Below are 21,175 nucleotides of genomic sequence, written 5' to 3'. Positions count from 1 at the left end.
GGAAGGATGGGATACAAAAAAGATCCAGAAGGGTTATGGGGAGAAAATGTTGGCTCATGTCTACCAGAGGCGTGGTGGAGATGGAAGAAGGGAGAGATGCTTTTAACTAAAGATGCTTAGAGGATGATGAAATTGGGATTGTGTCTGCCATTTCTATATAGCTGCATTATTTAGCACGGAATTGTAGAGAATTTTAGAGAATCAAGGCCGCAACGAGAACTCATATTTCCTAATTCTCAATCCAGTGCTCTTCACTATATGAGAGGGAATAAAAGGGATAAAAAGTGAGGGCTGGGTTCAAATTCGCCTTCTTCCCCTAATTACTAGATATGGGCTCATTCTGTTCCTCTATTATCTGTAAAATGGAGATTATAGCTTCTTCCTCTGAGGATTGTTCTGAAAATTAAATGTTTATATGTGTAATTTCCCAGACTTAATAAACATTCAAAAAATGTTTCCATCAGTGAACTGTTCACAAAACTAAAGCCTTTTCCTGTAAACACTGAGAGTCAAATGTACAGTGATCCTTTGGCCTCTATATGTCGATTTTGTACCTACTGTTTAGGGGTGGTGAGGTAGCCGCGGCCTAGGACCACAGACAAGAGAGGCCAAATGCGGCCTGAACACCAGCGATGATGGGAGATGGAAAGTCATCGTTTTCAGCGAGCGCGTTCCACAGCCCGCGCTCCCTCCGCCTCACTCTCTCTGGAGCTGAGTTACCGACAGACAGCTCTTCTAGCCACCCAGCCGCGCCTTTTCTCAGCGCCCCGCCCTCCCAGGCTTGATAGGTAGCCAATGGTGACACAGAGTTGTAGGCGCAGTAGCCAATCAGCGGTTGGGAGCCCGGAAAGGAATGGTTAGAAGCGACTGGCGCTGCCAGACCGTAAGCAGCGTGGCGTGGCTGCAAAGGTAAGATGGCGGCGGCGCTTGCTCTTCGCCTTTGCAGTTAAGCTGCTGCTTGCCCCGTCTGTCCGTTCCGAGCTGCTACTCTGCGTCAAGTCAGCGTCAGAGTCAGTCTCCTCTAGGCTCCCAGATCCCAGATTCTCCGGTGCCCGGAGCTTTAGGACAAAATGGCGCTTGCACGGGCCGCCGAGGATGGGCAGGGCCCAGCCGTGAGCTCTGAGGCGGGCCGGGACAAAGGCGGCGTGCGCGGAGGCGGGGGTGGCGGGTGGCCCTGCGGGTTTGCCGCGCCGCGTGGGGCCGGCGCTGGCGCTTCGCCCTCGTGCCGCGGCTGTGCGAGCCCTTGAGATGCTTTCAGCCTGGCGGTGGTCTGGGTGGGGGGCGGGCTTGGACTGGGAAGTTGAGGTGAGGCAAATTCACTAACGCCTGGGGGGACCTGGACGGAGGGGAGTTAAGGAGCGTGACTTCCGCTTGTCTTTTAGAAGCCATGCGCAGTCTGCCCAGATATCGTGGAGCAGGAATTTTCGGGAAGGGTAAGGGCTTTTTGATCTTTTGTGTGACCCTGCAGGTTTTGGTATGAACAGGATTCGGATCCACGTCTTGCCGACCAGTCGGGGGAGGATCACCCCAGTGCCCAGGTCTCAGGAGCCCCTATCTTGTTCGTTTACTCATCGCCCATGCTCGCAACCTCGTCTGGAGGGGCAGGAGTTTTGCATTAAGCATATACTTGAAGACAAGAATGCCCCTTTCAAGCAGTGTAGTTATATATCTACGAAGAATGGAAAAAGATGTCCCAGTGCTGCCCCAAAGCCTGAGAAGAAAGATGGGTATATATGTATAGATATCTGTCGTTTGTACTTTCAGTTTTTAAGTGAGAGGAGGATGTGGCATGATGTGGGTTGGGAATAGCTGCCTGGTTTTTTATGTCACGTGCTTGTAAAATTGAGGTTATGGGTATATCCTTCGAAAATTTTAAAAAATGGTGAAAACTGTAAGGAGACAACTCCCAGTTGGGTCACTTTGTTATCTCTCTGGATCTTTTCTCTTATCTGTAAAATAAGGATTATTCTTAATCCTAGGTTCCACGACTCTTGGCTGTCCTTGAGCCTTAGGTAATAATGCAAAATCGTATTAATATGTATGTATTTTTCTGGGAAAAACTTCATAGCTTTCATCATTTAAGCAAAAGTATCTATGCAGAAACATAACTTGACTAGATAATTCTGCATATATCATTTGGTTTTAAAATTGTGTCCTACGTCTTATTACCTACAGTGGATTGATACTGAAGTAAAATGTTGTCTTCCAGAATCAGTTTTGAAAGATGAAAGTGAATCTCTTTGATTTGCTGTGAAATGATGTCAGCATTTTTAGAGATGGAATGTTTTGTTTGATGGATAGAGCACTACTAGGTTATGCTCCCTGCATTTCCCATTAGTAATACCAAATGAGTTGACCTTGGGCCAGTTAAATTATTTAGCTTTCCTGGCATTTTTAATTTATAAATGAAGATAATAGTCATTTTAATTTCCTGAAAATGATCTAAAGATCAGTGTCTGTGAAAATAGTTGAACTCTTTTAAGAGAGAACCAGAGTATAAAATGTTAATATTTTGTCTCCTTAGGGTGTCCTTCTGTGCTGAACATGCCCGTAGGAATGCCCTTGCACTTCATGCTCAAATGAAGAAGACCAATACAGGGCCTGTGGGTGAAACACTCTTATGCCAGCTGAGCTCATATGCCAAGTCAGAGCTGGGTCCTCAGACTCCAGAAAGTAGCCGCAGTGAAGCCAGCCGAATTCTGGGTAAGGGTCTTCTCTCCCAGAATGAAAAAGGAGGAAAAAAGTTAACAAAGAACTTAATTTGGTTTAGCACAGTGCCTTGAACATACGTGCCACTTGATAGTACAATATTATTGTTAATTCGTAGGCAATTTGGTGAGAATTCAGGATTGCCATGTTGTTCACTATTCTTTTTGGTTTTAAGTAGTGGGTGCTTAGGTTTACTACCCTGAGTTTGACTCTTTCCTTCAATGCTGTTTTTATACTTACCATCTTTGCTAGGTAAGGTAATTTCAGGAAACAGAATAATTTTGAGTTGGCCTTTCTGTCCCTTTGAGGGCATGGTTAACTCATTTGTGTTACAAGTACTCATACTTGGGATGTATTTTCTTAAGCCATTTTTGTTTGTCAGTGCCTCTGTACTAAGTTTTTTTAATTTTAAGATCTGGGTTGATGTGTTAAGTAATCTAGTTTTGTGTGGTGGAGTTACAGAGGTGGGAAGTCTTAATGGCTGCTCTCCCTTCCTTGCCTCAGATGAAGACAGCTGGAGTGATGGGGAGCAGGAACCCATTACTGTGGATCAGACATGGAGAGGTGACCCTGACAGTGAAGCTGATAGCATAGACAGTGATCAAGAAGATCCCCTAAAGTAAGTTGTAACTCCACATAGGGCTTTTAAATATTTTAGTAGTTAGTATGTGGAATGTAGTACTGCATGCTGTTTAGTAGATTAATAACCTAGGAGGGTTGAAGATAGCTATTTGTGAGCAGTAATAAATAGCTTCTGCATATTAAAGTGTCATTGTTCATCACCATCTTGCTTCAGGGTAGGATTTGATTCTTTTTTTAGAAGTCTTGTAATTTGGGAAAATTTTGGGACATCAGATTCTACACATGAGAAAGTGTAGGAGAGAAAATAGATTTCTTGGACATAGGAGTGGGAGGTGGGTGGAGATCAGTTAGAGAAGAGAAAATTGATGTGAATTGGTTCTTGGCTTAAACCTCAGGAATAATAAAGTGATTATATTTGAATAACTACTTTTTTTTGCAAAGTTCTGTCTGATTAATTTATTTGTTTAAGAAAAATTAAAAGGTGTTCAGGAGCTTCCTTTGGTTTCATGCCTAAGAAAGAGAAACTGATTTAGAAACCCAGAAGTGAGTAATCAACCTAATTATATCTTACTAAGGTTCTGCTCGTTACTTAACCCATGTTCGCTTTGGAGTTGTAGACATATTGCCACTCAGAAGTCTCATGTTTCTATGTCTCATGGTTTGGATTGAGTTTTTGTTTTCTTTCTGATTTCTGTCTCATGACACTTCTCACTGACAGTTCAGGTGGAAGAACTCTGAATAGTGGGAGGGGTAATGAATTTCTAGACTTGACTGTGTTTGACAAATTCTTAGAATAGCATTTTCTTCGTTCCTTGGATTCTGAAGTTTATAAGAGGTCATTTACGATTACACTTTCTGAGTAGAATAATTTCATCTATTTAAGTAATCTCGATGTAGTAAGCTATTAAGGAAGTACTTGTTTGGAGAGTCCATCTAAGTAGTTTGAGAAGGAATGTTTGTTTCAGGATTCTTTTACAGTAGAAGCTTTATACCAAGCAACATATATGTTGTTTTTTTCCCCCCCTCCTCCATTGTGCTTCTAGAAATGCCAGACTTGCTTCTTTGAGGAGGTGTACACACTGTAGGGTCACAGAGTGACTGTCCTTTGGTGTGGTAAACGCTCAGTTTTGAAGGTCCAGAAACTCCATTTTGTCAGTAGTAATCTAGAGTGGATCAGTCTCTAGCGGACACATTCATTCTAATCTGACTTAACAAGAGATTGCTATATAAACCGAAATACCAGTTAATTTTATGAGAAGTATAAATGTTAAGAGGACTAGGTACTTGATGTTAGTTTCCTTTAAAAGAAACATTCAAAGGGGAAAATAAAGCCCCAGATGTGCTCAACTATTAGGTAACTAAATATAAGGCTTTCCTTAATTCTCCCAGTGATACTATTTAAAAAAATTTTTGACCAACTAAAATCCAGTTGTCCCTCATAATTTGAGGGGGATTGGTTCCAGGATCTGACCCGGGTACCAAAATGCAAGGATGCTCAAGTCCCATAGTTGGTCCTCCATACCTGGAGATACCCACCAGCGGGAGTAAATAGTACTATACGTATATGCATTTTTAGAGATGTAAATAGAGTTGTTAATTGTCTGCTTACAATATTTAATTCATTAATGTGGTTACATATTATATTTAATATAAATAATGAAATTCTTTTAATTAAGAATTTTCATCTTTGGTGCTAATTTTTATTTATTTATTTTTGGCTGCGTTGGGTCTTTGTTACTGCATGCGGGCTTTCTCTACTTGCGTCAAGTGGGGGTTACTTTCGTTGCGGTGTGTGGGCTTCTCATTGCGGTGGCTTCTCTTATTGCGGAGCCTGGGCTCTAGGCACACGGGTTTCAGTAGTTGTGGTTGGCGGGCTCTAGAGCACAGGCTCAGTAGTTGTAGCGCATGGGCTTAATTGCTCCGTGGCATGTAGGATCTTCCCAGACTAGGGATCGAACTCGTGTCCCCTGCATTGGCAGGTGGATTCTTAACCACGGTGCCACCAGGGAAGTCCCGGTGCCAATGTTTTTGTTATCATTTTTGAATCATTAACAGTTTATGGCATATATCTTCACTTGCTTGTTTCAGAAAGGGTTCTTTTTGAATTGTTTATGATGATGTCATTAGAGATTTTATCCTAACTAGAATTATTGTTGGCATATTTTTCCCCATTGTAGGTACATATATGTGATTTCTCTCAAAATAATCATTTACTTAATTGCTTTGTAAAAAGTAATCTTTAAAAGCTTGTTTCCAGGATCATCCAACACTGGTGAAATTTTAGCTTAAGAGTAATTGTTAAATCTTTCCCTATTTAAAAAGTAAGTTTTATCATGTGACCTCTACACGCATCCAGAACTTGTTTTGGTAAAGGTCATTTCAGGTTATTGAGTCTTCATCATTGTTATCAAAATGAAGAAATTTGAGAGAATGCGCTTTTAAGAAGAGACACTATTTAATAGAATATAAGGTGACTCTCTTTTTTGAAGTTGAATTCTAATAATAAATCCTAGATTTATATTTGTGTATATCAGAGCAAGAAGAATTAGTACATGACTTTAATAACTAGCTGTGAATGTCTGGGGCATCCATCTTTAAATAAATGATCCATTTTTCACATGAACTAGGCATTCATATTAGTTAGGGTGCTCATCCTCTCCCACCCCCGCCCCAAATGATTTGTAGTAAATTCTAATTTTATTGGCTTCCCATTTATAAATTATAGTCCCCAGATCATTGGTTAAATTCTCTTCTGACAGGGTACAATGAAATTAATTTCATTTTAACAAACTTGGTACTAGGTTAAGGCCTCAGTATTTTAGGGGGTACAGACATATTAATGCAGACATGCCCCATTTTCCTGAATATGAATAACCTAGTCACCTTTTTTAGACCTTAGATATTTTTAAAACCTTTTCACATTTTCTGATAGTCTTAGATTTTGTCATTTCTGTAATTTTCTGGGTTTTTTTTTCATGTTTTGGTTCTTAATTTCTTTTCACTTATTTTTATCAGAGTACTTTGTAGTTGTAGTTCTCTTATACACAGGTAGTTTTGTCTCCTGTTTATATTTAGGAAAAGTTTTTGGCAGAGATTACTTGCTTTCAGTCCTAAAGTTAATAATTTTATTCTGTGTATTTCAGTGATTTAAGAGTTAAATTTTAAAGAGCACGTATTTTTGGATTCAAAATTAGTATGTAATTTGTGTGTATTGCCTTTTAAATAACAGAAATAATTTTTACTCAGTCAAAATATGAAAATAGCAAGTCAGGGTATATATCTAGCTTGTTCTTTCTGTTTATATAATGATCACATAAGACAAATGGAACCAAAAATCTTTTAAATTTGCAGTTAATCCCTTAAACTTTGAGTTAAATCAGAGGCAGGAACCAGTCTTTAATTAAACTGACATTTAAACTGATTTGCTTATGCGACCTCATTAATCACTAGAATACGTTTTTTTTTTTTTAAGTTCTGTTGATTCATATAGTTGGTGGCAAAACTTAATAAAGTTGGGCTTCCCTGGTGGCACAGTGGTTGGGAATCCACCTGCCAAGGCAGGGGACACGGGTTCAAGCCCTGGTTGGGGAATATCCCGCGTGCCGCAGACCAACTAAGCCTGTGAGCCACAACTACTGAAGCCCGTGCGCCTAGAGCCCATGCTCCGCAACAAAGAGAGGCCACCGCGATGAGAAGCCCATGCACTGCAACGAAGAGTGGCCCCCGCTCGCCGCTACTAGAGAAAGCCCGCGCGCAACAAGGAAGACCCAACACAGCCAAAAATAAATAATAAATAAATTTATTTAAAAAAAAAACTTAATAAAGTTGCTGTGGATCTAGATCTTTGGCAAAGGGTTACTCCAGGGTACGATATTTTGAGAATATTGTCAAAATGAGCTGAGGACATTGACTAGCCATTGTGACCAGTGTTTTGAGGGCCTGTGTAAACTCCAAAATACAAGTGTATTTTTATTTTTTATTTCTATTTAATTTTAATTAATTTATTTTTGGCCGTGTGGCTTGTGGGATCTTAGTTCCCGGACCAGGGGTTGAACCCGGGCCCTCAGTAGTGAGAGCACGGAGTCCTGACCACTGGACCGCCAGTGTATTTCCCTACGAGTATATTTTTAAATTAGAAGTCATAATTGTTTGTTATCTTTTGTGCTTTAATTAAAATGTATTGAGATACATGCTGCTAAATTAAACACTCTTAAGCTGTCCTGACTGTGATTTTTCTGTATTAAATTATTAAATGGAACAAGAATGTAGATTAATAAAAATTTTGAGTATTCTATATCTTTACTCCTATTTAAACGTAATGCAAATAACTGGGGAAAATAATGAAACATTTCCCCTTTCCCATATTGTGATATCGTACATTAGTATCCATTCTTGGGAATTTTCTTTTTTGTTTTGTTTTTGAGTAACAACTTGAATGGTAAAACGCTGTGTGAAAACATTCCTGTTTAATAAGGTGATTGTCTCAGCCCTGACTGTTGAATAGCAAATCTAAGTCTCACCTTCACTCCTTTTTCCTTCTAAGCTTGGGTTTTATTGTTGTGCTTTCTTATCCTTTTGAATTGTCTCTTTTATTTTAGGCATGCTGGTGTCTACACAGCGGAAGAAGTGGCCCTGATTATGCGTGAGAAGCTTATTCGTTTGCAGTCTTTGTACATTGACCAGTTTAAACGACTTCAGCATCTACTCAAAGAGAAGAAGCGACGTTACTTACACAATCGCAAAGTGGAACATGAAGCTCTAGGCAAGTTTTATGCCAGTTCCGATAAGCTGTTGTGGGTTCAACATGTGAATTTCGTAGTAGTTAGACTTCTGTCTTGTTACCTGGACTGGAGAAGGATTTGCTTTTGAAACTGTTGTATGGGCAGATTTCTCTGTTTTCTTCTTGTTAGTTTGGGGACGCATCCTTGATTGGTTGCTTGGCAGATAACATCTTGACTGTTGTGACGTTCTAGGTAGTAGTCTCCTGACTGGCCCAGAGGGACTTCTTGCCAAAGAACGAGAGAACTTAAAGCGTCTAAAATGTCTTCGGCGGTATCGTCAGCGCTATGGAGTGGAAGCCTTACTACATAGGCAGCTGAAGGAGCGCAGAATGCTGGCCACAGATGGTGCCGCCCAACAGGTAATTTTTGTATATACCTCTAAGGTGTTACATTTGTTTTATTTACAGAGTTAGGGTAATTGTCAAAACACTGTTGTACAGTCTTGGTTCTGAAATCTAACTTACTGGACATGGGGTTTATTGAAAAGAGCACTTATCTGGAAGTGCAGAGACATGGGTTTTGGATCCCTTCTGATCAATTCTGTACCTGCACTGATAACTGAACTCTGTTTTCATCTGCATATTGAAGGGTTGCCATAGATTTCTAAGTTATTTGGTTCAGAAATGCTTCAGAAACAGGCACAGAATGCCTAATAGATTGGGACTCTTGTTTTAGAAGGCAGAATAATAGGAGCAGTGAAGGTCAGGAAGTAAGGTTGACAAGCAGAGTTAAGCGATTATTCTTAAATTTGTTCCTCAAGCCCCTGGTCTCTGCATCAGTAAGAGTAAGTCCATTTTGGGGCTTCTCTGGTGGCACAGTGGTTGAGAATCCACCTGCCAATGCAGGGGACACAGGTTCGAAACCTGGTCCCGGAAGATCCCACATGCTGTGGAGCAACCAAGCCTGTGTGCCTCAACTACTGAGCCTGTTCTCTAGAGCCCTTGAGACACTACTACTGAGCCCGTGCACCACAACTACTGAAGCCCGCGAGCCTAGAGCCCGTACTCCGCAACAAGAGGAGCCACTGCAATGAGAAGCCCGCACACTGCAACAAAGAGTAGCCCGCTCTCGATGCAACTAGAGAAAGCCAGCAACATAGACCAAATGCAGCCAAAAATAAAATAAAATTAATAAATTAAAAAAAAAGTAATTCCATTTATTTTTTTAAATTTTATTTATTTATTTTTTTTGCGGTACGCGGGCCTCTCACTGTTGTGGCCTCTCCCGTTGCAGAGCACAGGCTCCGGACGCACAGGCTCAATGGCCATGGCTCACGGGCCCAGCCGCTCCGCGGCATGTGGGATCTTCCCGGATTGGGGCACGAACCCGTGTCCCCTGCATCAGCAGGTGGACTCTCAACCACTGCGCCACCAGGGAAGCCCTATCTTTTCTATTTTTTGAGGGTCGACGTAAGATTACGATTTAAAAAGGGTTCTGCTAAAAGACAAAATAGTTTGAAAACCATTAGGCTGTGTATCACACACTTTTGTAATACGGAGGAATTGTATTTCAAATTATGGTTGATTCATTATTTGGACATGAGGTTTACATTTTTTTTTTCCTTTTGCATAGTATTGGTGAATAAATTTGTTAAATGTTCAAGTTTCTAGGCTTTAAGGATACAGTTTTCTTATATAAGTAAGTGTTTTCATAGATAATTTGTTTTGACTGACCTGTTTTCTCCATTTTAGGCCCATACCACTCGTTCCAGTCAGAGGTGCTTGGCCTTTGTGGATGATGTTCGTTGTTCCAATCAGTCTCTTCCAATGACCAGACACTGCCTTACCCGTATCTTTTTGCTCTGTTCAGTTTGCTAGCTAGACTGAAGGCTAGTGGGGATCTGTGATAGTTTAGTTAATTGAAGGTCTTTGTTTTCCTTTGGCCCTGAATCAAGGCCAGCAGTTTGCTGAAGCTGTTGGTTTCAAGCAGGAGCCTAAAGAAATCTCTTTCTATGGTCTGTTGGCCATTTCAGAACTTTGGAAATGTAATGGTCAATTCATTAGAAAGAAACATCTGTCATTGGTGATAGATACGGGCTAATACTCACTTGTAGTTGATTAATATTGGGATTCCAAAATTTAGAGATCCCTGATTTATTAACTCATTCATTAGAATTATAATACTGTTAAATCCAATTACTACAAAAAAATTGCTGAGGATCCAAAAACAGTTGGATGATTCTGAAATGTGATCTTTCTTTGAATATTATCCTTTTATGGTCAGGGCCCTGACTTGTGTATTTTAGACTTCATTCAGATAGGAAACTTACATTTACTAGTGGGCTGTAAAAGTTTTTGAGCTGTATATTGAATTGTGAAAGTGCATCTATATGGTGGACATTGAGAAAGTTACTTTCACAGTAAATGCACTATTTAAATATGGTGATCTTCATTATATGAAAGGCATAAATCTTGCTGGATTTCATTTGCCTGGCAAGATATACAAATATTTGGAAAGTTAAATGTATTTTCTTTAATAAGAAGGGAAGGAAGACTTTCTTGCTCTTTTGAAAGGAAAACTGATTTTTTCTCTATTCTGCTTATTAAATATTTTACCAATTTATTAATTATTGTAACAAATGTCTGGTAAAGGATTACTGTCCTTAATATATAAAATTCTTGTGCAGAGTAATTAAAAACTAAAGATAAATGCTCAAAACATAATTGGGCAAAGGCTATCTATGGACAGATTAAAAGTAGAAGTGGCTGATAGTTGAAAAGTATTTACCTTTACTGTAAATAAATGAAATAAGAAATAAAACAAGGAAGTTTTTTTAATCCATACTTACTTTTTTTTGGCTGTGCCGCACGGCTTGTGGGATCTTAGTTTCCGGACGAGGGCTTAAACTTGGGCCCTGGCAGTGAGAGCCCTGAGTCCTAACCACTGCACTGCCAGGGAATTCCCTAATCTATAAATTTGAGACTTATCTACGTATGAGATTTAATGAGAAAGTTTCAAAAGTTTGTGAGGGAATGGTGAAATGGGCCCTTCTAGACTCTGCCAGTGGGACTGTAAAGTCGCACAGGCTTTTAGAAAGCAGTTTGAGAATGTTCATATTCTTTGATATGATAACGTCACCTCTGAGAATTTATTTTAAGACGATAATCAAATACAGACGATTATTGTTACACAGAATTCCTCCAACCGGAGAGAGCCTTAAAATTTTCAGAGATGGGGAATAGAGAGGAAAATTGTGACACAGCCTAGTATGGAATATGTTCAGGAATTAAACATTATATTTAACAAAATTTATGAATGACATAGGAAAATGTTTGATAGTGACAAAAATAGAGTATGGAATTCGGTAGAGTATGTTTTAACTACATGGAACTAATACTAGGAGGGAATGTAACAGAAATGTGACTATTTTTGAATGGTGGGGTTATGAATGCCCTTTTTCCCTCTGCTTTGTACTTTTCAGGTTTTCTTCAGTGACCTTGAATTACTTTATAAGGCAAAAAACCCAGTTTATGGATATTGAGTATTTTAGACTTACAGCACTATACTCAAGATAGTTTATTAGAATATTAATATTTTAAAAAGCAAAGTTGAAAATGTATGTGAAAAGAGAAGGGAAGTATTATTTTTCTCTTTTATGCTCTTTTCCTTTCCACTCTGTAGTTGCCTAAGTCACTTACCCTTCCTTAAGTCCTTATCCCAGAGAAAGATGCGACTGCCATTGGTGACCTGTTAACTCTTTACTCTGGTCTAATGGAGACACCACTGGACTGAAAGTGAAGGACCCAGACTCTAGTTGTAGGTCAACCATTCCCTTCTTTGTCTGTTGTCCCTATCTGAAAGGAAAGGGGGTGGAGGAGGATGGGGGAGGGCTTTTCAAGGATACTGTGATATTAAATAAATAAGAGACTTGTGAAAATCCTTCGAATTACATGAAAAAGTTTCCAATTGAAACAATTTAATGGATTCACATTTAAAATTTTAATAATTTAAATAAGATTGAGCTTCTTAAGCACATAGAGATTGCAAATCTGATTGTTCCCATCAGATTCATGTTTGTTCATTTGAGTGCTGATTTTCATTGAATAATTATTTGTTTACTTTGAGCTATATACTGTTCCTTTAGAGTAGTGGTTCTCAACCGGGGTCACTTTGTACCCCATTTGGCAGTGTGTGGAGACATTTTTGTTTTGTCTTAACTCTGATGGGGGTGCTACTGACATCTAGTGGCCAGAGGCCAGGAATGCTGCTAATAAACATTCTACAGTGCACAGATAGATAGCCGTAATGCCAGTGGTGGCAATGCTATGAAACTCTAATTTAGAGTTTATCAAGTTCTAAGGAATGGGTTGAAAAAAATGGCTTTTGTTCAAGAGGGTTTATTAGGTTTAAAATTTATAATGTACATTAGATTTTTTAACTTCAAAAAATCACCTTAAAATTTGAGGGATAAAAATTACCCATTCTTCCATAATCCTGGGTACAGTTTACAGAAAATTTTGCTTTCTGGTTTAAAAAATAGGCCCAAGTTTGAAATAATAGTTGTCTATTAATCTAGGGAAAATAACCATGTAGTTAGGATTTCAGGAAATGATAAAACTTGAGTAAAATATTTTGTAGAGTGACTCGAATCAGAACTTTGTTATCTGATCATGATTTCACTGTTGATTCATCCCACAGAACTTCTTTGCCAACTTGGAAATATAGCCTTTTTCTGCTTCTACCCTTAAGAGAAGTTGTTAGGGCTCCTGGAGCATTCCTGGACTACTACTTTCCATGCGCCATAAGCAGTTATTTTCTTCTTCCCTTTCTTTTTTAAAAATTTTTTTTTTTTTTTTTTTTTGGCTGCATTGGGTCTTTGTTGCTGTGCGCGGGCTTTCTCTGGTTGCGGCGAGCGGGGGCTACTCTTACTTGCGGTGCGGTGGCTTCTCTTGTTGCGAAGCATGGGCTCTAGGCACACGGGCTTCAGTAGTTGTGGTACGTGAGCTCTAGAGCGCAGGCTCAGTAGTTGTGGTGCACGAGCTTAGTTGCTCTGTGGCACGTGGGATCTTCCCGGGCCAGGGCTTGAATCCGTGTCCCCTGCATTGGCAGGCGGATTCTTAACCACTGTGCCACCAGGGAAGTGTTCTTCTTCCCTTTGTTTTTGGGATCATAACAGGACTCCAGTGATACCACCCCCCTGAAAAAGGGTGTGTGTGTGTGGAAATTTAATTTTATTTCCTGTCAGGATAGGATACCTAGTTACTATTACTGGAGCTTCTATTTTCCCCAACACCCTGCTTCTTTAAACAAATGTATCATGTAAACATTTTGGAAACAAGGTTCAAAAAGTTTTGAGGAAGTTTTTGCCCCTCTGCTTAACAGCAGAAACAACATTGTATCTCTTGACTCTTGGAAGGGGTTGCTAGGGGCCTCTGCAAGCTATTTGCATTTACCATGACATGTTTCTTCTGAATAGGTACAGTTTTCTAGGATTCTTAACTGCTGTTTGCTTAGCACTATGTTTTGAAATGTTTTTCATTTGACTCATAGGGAGAACAAGATTAGTGTCGCTACTTTAAATGGAGGTTGGGGACTAGTTTTACATTACTGGTAGAGCTAGAGTTACGCTAGTAAATGACAATTTGAGAAGTAACTTTAAAAATTGCTACCTGCATTTGGTTCTGTATCAGATGTAACCAAATATCATGTGTTGTCCAGACCTTGAATTTTACATGGCAGACACCTCCTTTTTTGTGCCTCCGATAGATCCATTTTATTTCCCTTGACCATTTTTCTACAGATATTTGTCAGGACACGAATCAGGTTCTCTTCAAATGCTGCCAGGGGTCTGAAGAGGTACCCTGCAACAAACCAGTTCCTGTAAGCCTCTCTGAGGATCCCTGCTGCCCACTGCATTTCCAGTTGCCTCCTCAGATGTATAAGCCCGAGCAGGTACTGTCTGTGCCAGACGATCTGGAAGCCGGCCCCATGGATCTGTACTTGAGTGCTGCTGAGCTTCAGCCCACTGAGAGTTTACCTCTGGAGTTCAGTGATGTAAGTTAGAGAAGCTCTGCTCTGGTTGGCCCTTGAGGCAAGGCCTTATTTATTAATGGTGAGAATAGGTTAGTCTTTTGTGGTTTAAAAAAAAACAACTTTGATAAGTTTTTTGAAATGATATGTGTGTATGGTTGTATTTGTATGTTAACATATTCATTTAGAGACAGTTTAAATTTACAGAAGTTTTTTTTTCTGAGGGAATGATAAGGGAAATTTTAAACTAAGGGAAATTGGAAAGTCAAGATTATGGTTGGATTTGTGTCGCTGGGAAATTTGGTGCCCATCCACAAGGTAAGTAACTCACTTGAATCTTAATAATACAAATGAATTCTGATATCTACTTGACAATGTAAATTTGTGTTTTGGCCCTATAAGAGTTCTCATTTTCAGATTAATGTGTCCTCCCCTAAAAATGACTCTAAACTTAGCTCTGCATACTGTTTTTCATTTTTGATATGTTATTAAAGATTCTGTTGTGAATGGACCAGAACAACAGTGATCTCCCTAAATATTTACTTTTATAGCCTTCTAAGTGTGTACACTACTCTACCTTTTTCAGTCTGCTCCTTGATTGGTCCCAGCGCATAAACCCATCTCTGATTGCATTTGTTTCCTTAATTAGCACTACCCTACTATATATCATTCACTTCAGGGATCAGTTGACATTCCATCTTTTTTTTGGCACTTTGCTTGATCTTTAGCCTTCTGGATAAAGGTCTTCATTATTTATTCTGAAGATAATTCTTCTGAATTTCATAATAAAGGTGTCTTGTATCAGTATATAACCATGACATATTTAAAGTGATCAATCTAAATGGAAAATTCAGTATAGGTTACAAGATTGTTTGCCTAGGGGTAGAAGCAGGATTTGGGTGGCCTCGAGTGTTGCTCACTAAAGAAGATACATCAGGACAGGCTAATATCTGAAAAAGTGGCACTAAGAGTAAACTGATTCCAGGGAATTCCCTGGTAGTCCAGTGGTTAGGACCCAGCACTTTCACTGCTGTGGCCTGGGTTCAGTCCCTGGTGGGGGAACTAAGATCCCACAAGCTGTGCAGAGTGGCCCCCAAAAAGAGTAAACTGATGCCAATTAACTACGCCCCCTCCTTTTGTGGCTGTATACTGTTTGTAGGATTAGTGAACTTGATTTTTGTCACTTCATTTATAACAAACTTATAATTTTTGTTATAATCCTGATTATAATTGCTTTTTAAAAAGTTTCTTTCAAACAGATTCATAGAATGTGAGAACCTTAGAGATTATATACTCCAGTGCTTCCCAGAGTTTTCCAATGAGATTATGTTGAAGAGAGTAAATGAATAGATAGCCCTAGATTGATACAGATTTTTGTCCACTTCCCTTCATTTTACATGTGAAGAAAACCCAAAGAGGTGCTATCTTTCCTTTTTTTTTTTAACTTAGTAACGAGCAGATTTATAGGGTCTAAAAAATAACCTAATCACTACATTGCCAAATTCCCTTCAAATATTAATGTACATATGTAAGTAACTAGCACATGGGTTTTACATAGATGTACTAGGTTATTAACTTTTATTTCATCTGATTGTTAATTTCTAGAGCCATTGCTATTTTGACCTTTTTGCTTTTCCCCTTTCACATGTTTTTGCGTTAGTTTTAAACAGTGTTTTCTTAAACTTCTGATGATCTAGAGCTAAGAAAATATGACTGTTCCAGTATGTTTGAAGATTATGTTCTTGTTTGCTCTTTGGAGAATAGTAACACAAAACATTAGAGATTATTAAGATGTGACCATAGCCTAAAAGTGACATTTAAGGAATCTTAATTTTTAAACATTTAAAAATATATTGTCAGATCTTTTAATATTTATTTTATGGTGTGAATTTTGTAAAGAATGTATGAGAAGTAAGTTGATTTTTGAGAATCTCATGGGTTTTTAAGATGGACCTTTGTTAGAGGTTTAAAAATGATAATCAGCTATTTGTACTTGATCATCTGTTATGTTTGAATTAATGTACTTTAGATGAACCACGTTGGTCGTTAAAAAGTAGTTTTATTCTTAATCTTTGGAGGTAGAAATTCTCCAGAAAATGTTGAAACAGTTCTGTTTTAGAAAAGAGTTTTTGTCCTCCCGTAAATTCTGGATATATTTAACTAGTCTTTTGCTGGGTAAAAATAATTTCTTAATTATGTGAATTCCACCCAGCAATCTTACCTATGTTCTTTCTTAGGTATCATTTCTGTTATACTTATTAATAATTTCTGGTAACTTTACTTGTGGGAGGACCAGGTATCAGATATTCATATGGGTAAAAGTTCAGCCTTTCATTCTGGATATTAACACTTGCCTGTTTTCTGTCCTTTGATCCGAGGATATTTGACAAATAAGAATTTAATACCTTAATCCTATTACTTTGAGCTTGCTCTCTTTTTGTGTTTGTTTTTTGAGCTCTGTTTTTGACATAGAACAAAATGTGGATTCTGTCTTTGTGTCCTGATTCATTCCTCTTAGGATAGGCATTTCTGCTGATCCTTTCTTCTTCTCTTACTTTAGGTTCCTGTTCCCAATTTTAATTCTTAATAAAAGACAACACTGAATATGTGAGGATAGCCTTTTCAGTATCTGTTTTTGTTTGAAAAATTTCTGTACCACTGTTATCTTGAGACTTGGAAACCTTTTGCCACACTGCTTAAATGGGTTCTTTTAAATTTCAAGTTAATTATTTATACAGCTGACCCTTGAATGACAACGGGCTTGAACTGTGCAGGTCCACTTATACACAGCTTTTTTTCCCAGTAAATTCTTACTACAGTCTACATGATCCACAGTTGGTTGAATCTGAGGGTATAGAACCATGGACAGAGAGGGCTGACTGAAGTTATACACGGATTTCTGACTGTGGGCATCGGTGCCCCTAACCACGGCGTTGTTCAAGGATCAAGTGCATAATAATTGTGCATACTAAAAGAATCGGAGAAAACAGTTCACAGTCTTACTTAACGGTGTGAGAACATGGTGGTTTCTGTGGATAGTACAGAAGTTTCTAACACATCTGACGTAGATGTTAGGTAGCCAGCTGTATCCTTTTCCTTATGTTTCTGCTTAAGTTGAGCAGCTTTAAGTCCAGCACGTCCTTTAATTGTGTTCTTTTCTTTACCTTAATTATCTTGAGGATGTGATTCTTGTTTTCGGTGATCAGCACAGCAAAGAAAGGGAAAGGATTTCAAACTCTTAGACTTATTTTAAAAGCACAGAACTTAGCTTTTCTCAAGAAGCTCAATTACTGGAAACATAGAGCCTCTATAAAGTAGCTTGGACACAGGAGAGTACAAACCCTTGGGTAGTTTTCACTCTTGGGAAGCAGAGTTTAGCAGTAGATGCTTAGACAGCAGAGGGATGAAAGTCAGTTTGACATATTGTCTGAGCCTTTATAGTGCTTTAGACCCTGAATCAAGACCAGTAGTTTGCTGTACTATTGGTTTCACGCAGGAGCCAAGAGCAGTGTCTTCCTGTGGTCTGTTGGCTTCAGCCCCTCTGCGGGAATGGCTAGTTCAGTTGGAAGAAACATAGTCTGTAGAATACAATGTTTTGTGCTTGTGTGTGTGTGTGTGTGTGTGTGTGTGTGTGTGTGTGTGTTTTATTATTTATTTGGCTGTGCCGGGTCTTAGTTGTGGCACTCAGGATCTTCCTCACTGCGTGTGGGATCTTAGTTGCGGCACGTGGGATCTAGTTCCCTGACCAGGGATTGAACCCGGGTCCCCTGCATTGGGAGCTCAGAGTCTTAACCACTGGACCACCAGGGAAGTCCCCCTGTGTGTGGGTGTTTTAAAGAGCAATTGGATATGTTAGGTTTAAGAATCAGGGGCTTTTCTCTGTGGGGATAGGGACTTAACTAAAATATTTCCTGGCCATTCGGAAGGACTTTGAGTTTTTCATCTTCCTTCTTTCTTCCCCCATCCCCTTTCCTCTTTTGCTCCCTGGCTCGCTTTGTGGCCATTAGAATTATTAATCAAGTGGTCTCATATTGTCCAATCTATTAAGTCAGTATTTCATTTTAATTTGCATGTATGCTGATTGTCCATATTAGATTCATCACTGGTGAACTTAGATGCCGACTACAGTTAGTCTTAGAAGTATATGCCTTTTTTTTTTTTTTTTTTGGTCACGTGGATCCTAGTTTCCCAACTAGGGATTGAACCTGTGCCCTTGGCAGTGAAAGTGCAGAGTCCTAACCACTGGACCACCAGGGAGTTCCAGTATATGCTTTTTAAAAATATTTCTTTTTGTGTTAAGATATTTGTAATGTAAGATTTACCATTTTAAAGTGTACAGTTCAGTGGTATGAAGTACACTCAAAACATTGTGCAACCATCACCACTGTCAATTTCCAGGGCTTTTCTGGCAGTGCAGACAGAGACTGGACTCATTAAACTGTAACTCCCACTGCCCCTCTATCTCCAGCCCCTGGTAGCTCCTGTTCTACCTTCGCCTCTGAATTTTTCTGTTCAAAAAAGATATGCTTTTTAAAGCTACTATAGTGGTCTGTGCTTTATATTTGGCAGCAAGGAAAAACTTCTCAGTGCTTTTCAATCTTATCCCATTTGTTGCACACTCTGGGGAACTCGTTATTTGTTTTAAAGGTAGGCGAGGGGTGAGGGAAGTAAGGGAGAATTCTTCGAGGTTTGCTGAAAAATGCCAGCTTTAGCTTATTGGTCCCCTTGATATTGCTGATAGGCTTTTTTCTCTTTCCTTTCCTAGGACTTGGATGTTGTGGGTGACGGTATGCAGTGCCCTCCTTCACCCTTGCTTTTTGATCCTTCAGTAACCCTTGAAGATCATCCTGTAAAAGAAATTGCTGAAGGCCCAGTGGATATTTTGGCAAGTGAAGAATACCTCCAGCCAGGCAGAGGGTCCCCTGCTGGCTGTGGCCAGCATGTACTCCTGGGGGTCGGGGTTGTCATCACTAGCTGTGCAGGTGCTCCAGATGGCACTTCTCCAGATGGGCCTTAGAGAGAACACTTACTAGCTCCTGGTCCCCGTATCTGGGAGAGCAGGACAAATTTATTTAGTTAACTAGAAAAGGTTGAGACAAGGAGTGTAAGAAAATTGTTGCTTTAAGGGAGAGTTCAGCCCTGGAATTGTTTTCATCATAGAGTTAAGCACAAGCAGCACGATTTGGCTTCTTCCTTTGAGCTTTGGGTGGGACACTCATGGCTCTGACTGAAGACCTGCAGTTATACTATAGCTGTTGGTTTCAAACAGAGGCCCAGAGGACTGTCTTCCTGTGATCTGTTGGCTGTTCTGGAAACTCAGCAGAGAATGGCTATTTCATTTGGAAGAAACAACCCACAGCTCTCCTTTCCATTGGGAGGGCCTCGGGAATGCTACACGTAATGACTTCTGGCTCCGAGGGTCAGGGATAGTTAAGTATGGGGAAGAGCAACCGCATAGAGTTATATCTGCTGTCTTGTTCTTGTTGCTACTATACATGGGCATTATATAAGTCAGATTCATGCTTCAGACCACAGTTAATGAGTTTGTAACCACAGTGACTTTTCTTTTAACAGGGCCAGATGCAGATGGCTGGAGATGGGTGCAGATCACAGGGATCCCGAAATTCTGAGAAAGCCTCTGCGCCATTGCCTCAGAGTGGAGTGGCTACTGCAAACGGAAAGCCAGAACCCGCTTCTGTCAGTTGATAGTTTGCTTTGGGAACCAGTTGACTTTGGAGGATTTGTATGTCCCATTTAAACAAGTATTTCTGACCGTCTCTCACTAAAGGACAACCTGGACTACCTTGTTTTTCTTCTGGGTTACTGAGTGCTATAGTCAAACCACATGTTGGGGGAAGGGACCAATAGTGTCTAAAAATTGTGGATGTCTTCCCACTCTAGGCAAGGAAGAGAGACAGGTGATTCCCATCGGAGCTGCTGAGATTGAGAGTATTTTGGGACTGTGCCTAAGGGGAGAGAGAGTTTTGTAATGCTGTTTCCCAAGTCTAGGGATGTTGATGGACCCAATGGCTGTTTATCTCTGTCTAGCAGCCTGTTTTAGCCTTTCCTCACTTCTCACCTAATTGGGTAATCTGAAGCCCCTCCCCTCAGTGAACTCTGACCTATAGCCTCTGAGAAAATAGCCCACAGGACTGGGCCCTCCTTAACCATCCATCTTGCTTCTAACCTATGTAAATTTCTGTAGTGGCTATCTTATGTAAGATACAATAAAAAATTATCGTACATAGTTTCTATTAAATGTTAAAATGTTATGAAAACAATCACTTGAATGCATGTTTTGTTTGTGTTTGAGAGAGAGTGTGTCTGTGTGTATTTTGGGTTTTCAGGGAGCTGCCTCTGACGGAAAAGGGAAAACAGGACACATATACTTCCATCCCAAGAAGTAAATACATTTTCAGTAACTTAATTTGCTTTTGGTTTTGGTTGGGAGGATAAGTTAAAAACCATGTAAGAAGTAAATGGAAAGGGTGGGACTTCCTTATTAAGGAAGCCTACCTACCCAGAGTTATGTTATTTCTGCAAATATCTCCCAAATGTCTTCTTTTTACCCTCTGTGCCGCAACCCTCCTCCCAATCCCATTTCTTTCTCACAATTAATGCCTGATTACTGTTGCAAAATTCTCTAAGGCTAGGAATGTGTGTATGAAACCTCTAGAGAAATTGGGCCTGATGCTGGATCACAGACATAAACTGTCAAGATTATTCTGATGATGAATCTAAGGGTAGGGTTAAAACAGACGTTCAGGTAGGGTTAATTTACCTATGCTGGAAGTTGTCTGTTACTATAATGCAATATGACAAGAGGCCAAAGATTACCTTTTATAAGAACTGAACTGAGGAACAGAGAAGGGTTGTACAGTTAACACCATCACCACCATCACCTTGGCTTTAGTTTAAATATTTACTTCCAGGGAATGGTTAGGAAATGACTCAGAAGACCCATCAGGTGAATCCTGACATCACCTGTAATAGGGCTTGCAGTATACTTTTTTACACTGTATCCACAAAGACAGATATTACTTCTTAAGCAGCTTGAACATACCTGCTTCTGCAACAGGATTAAGATTAAAACATCCTCTTCCCGTTGTTTTATTTTTTTCTTCCCATTGTTT

General features: G+C 39.6%; 1 protein-coding gene across 5 annotated transcripts; it reads left to right on the top strand.

Moving 5' to 3' along the window:
* Window positions 1-841: 841 nt before the first annotated feature.
* Window positions 842-20,244, top strand: KANSL2 (KAT8 regulatory NSL complex subunit 2). 5 transcript variants are annotated; one of them, XM_082849985.1, is made up of 10 exons: window positions 842-909; window positions 1,469-1,727; window positions 2,525-2,703; window positions 3,214-3,328; window positions 7,890-8,053; window positions 8,265-8,431; window positions 9,764-9,860; window positions 13,813-13,964; window positions 18,808-18,927; window positions 19,617-20,244. In XM_082849985.1, exons 2-10 carry the CDS (start codon window positions 1,477-1,479, stop codon window positions 19,746-19,748), a joined length of 1,377 nt encoding a protein of 458 aa, XP_082706111.1. In that variant the 5' UTR covers window positions 842-909; window positions 1,469-1,476; the 3' UTR covers window positions 19,749-20,244. The 5 variants fall into 5 exon arrangements, with proteins under 5 accessions (XP_082706111.1, XP_082706110.1, XP_082706112.1 ...); XM_082849984.1 differs by having other exon boundaries at window positions 13,813-14,066; XM_082849986.1 differs by having other exon boundaries at window positions 7,890-8,057; window positions 8,269-8,431.
* Window positions 20,245-21,175: the final 931 nt, after the last annotated feature.

Source organism: Leucopleurus acutus (assembly GCF_964270905.1).
Source record: "Leucopleurus acutus genome assembly, chromosome: 11".
Taxonomy (NCBI): domain Eukaryota; kingdom Metazoa; phylum Chordata; class Mammalia; order Artiodactyla; family Delphinidae; genus Leucopleurus; species Leucopleurus acutus.
This window is presented reverse-complemented; position numbering and strand designations above follow the sequence as displayed.

Coding starts and splice junctions, on each gene's coding strand:
- KANSL2 (XM_082849984.1), top strand. CDS start 1,477: ATGAACAGGATTCGGATCCACGTCTTGCCGACCAGTCGGGGGAGGATC. Junction 2,704..3,213: donor TGAAGCCAGCCGAATTCTGG/GTAAGGGTCTTC, acceptor TCCTTGCCTCAG/ATGAAGACAGCTGGAGTGAT. Junction 3,329..7,889: donor GATCAAGAAGATCCCCTAAA/GTAAGTTGTAAC, acceptor CTTTTATTTTAG/GCATGCTGGTGTCTACACAG.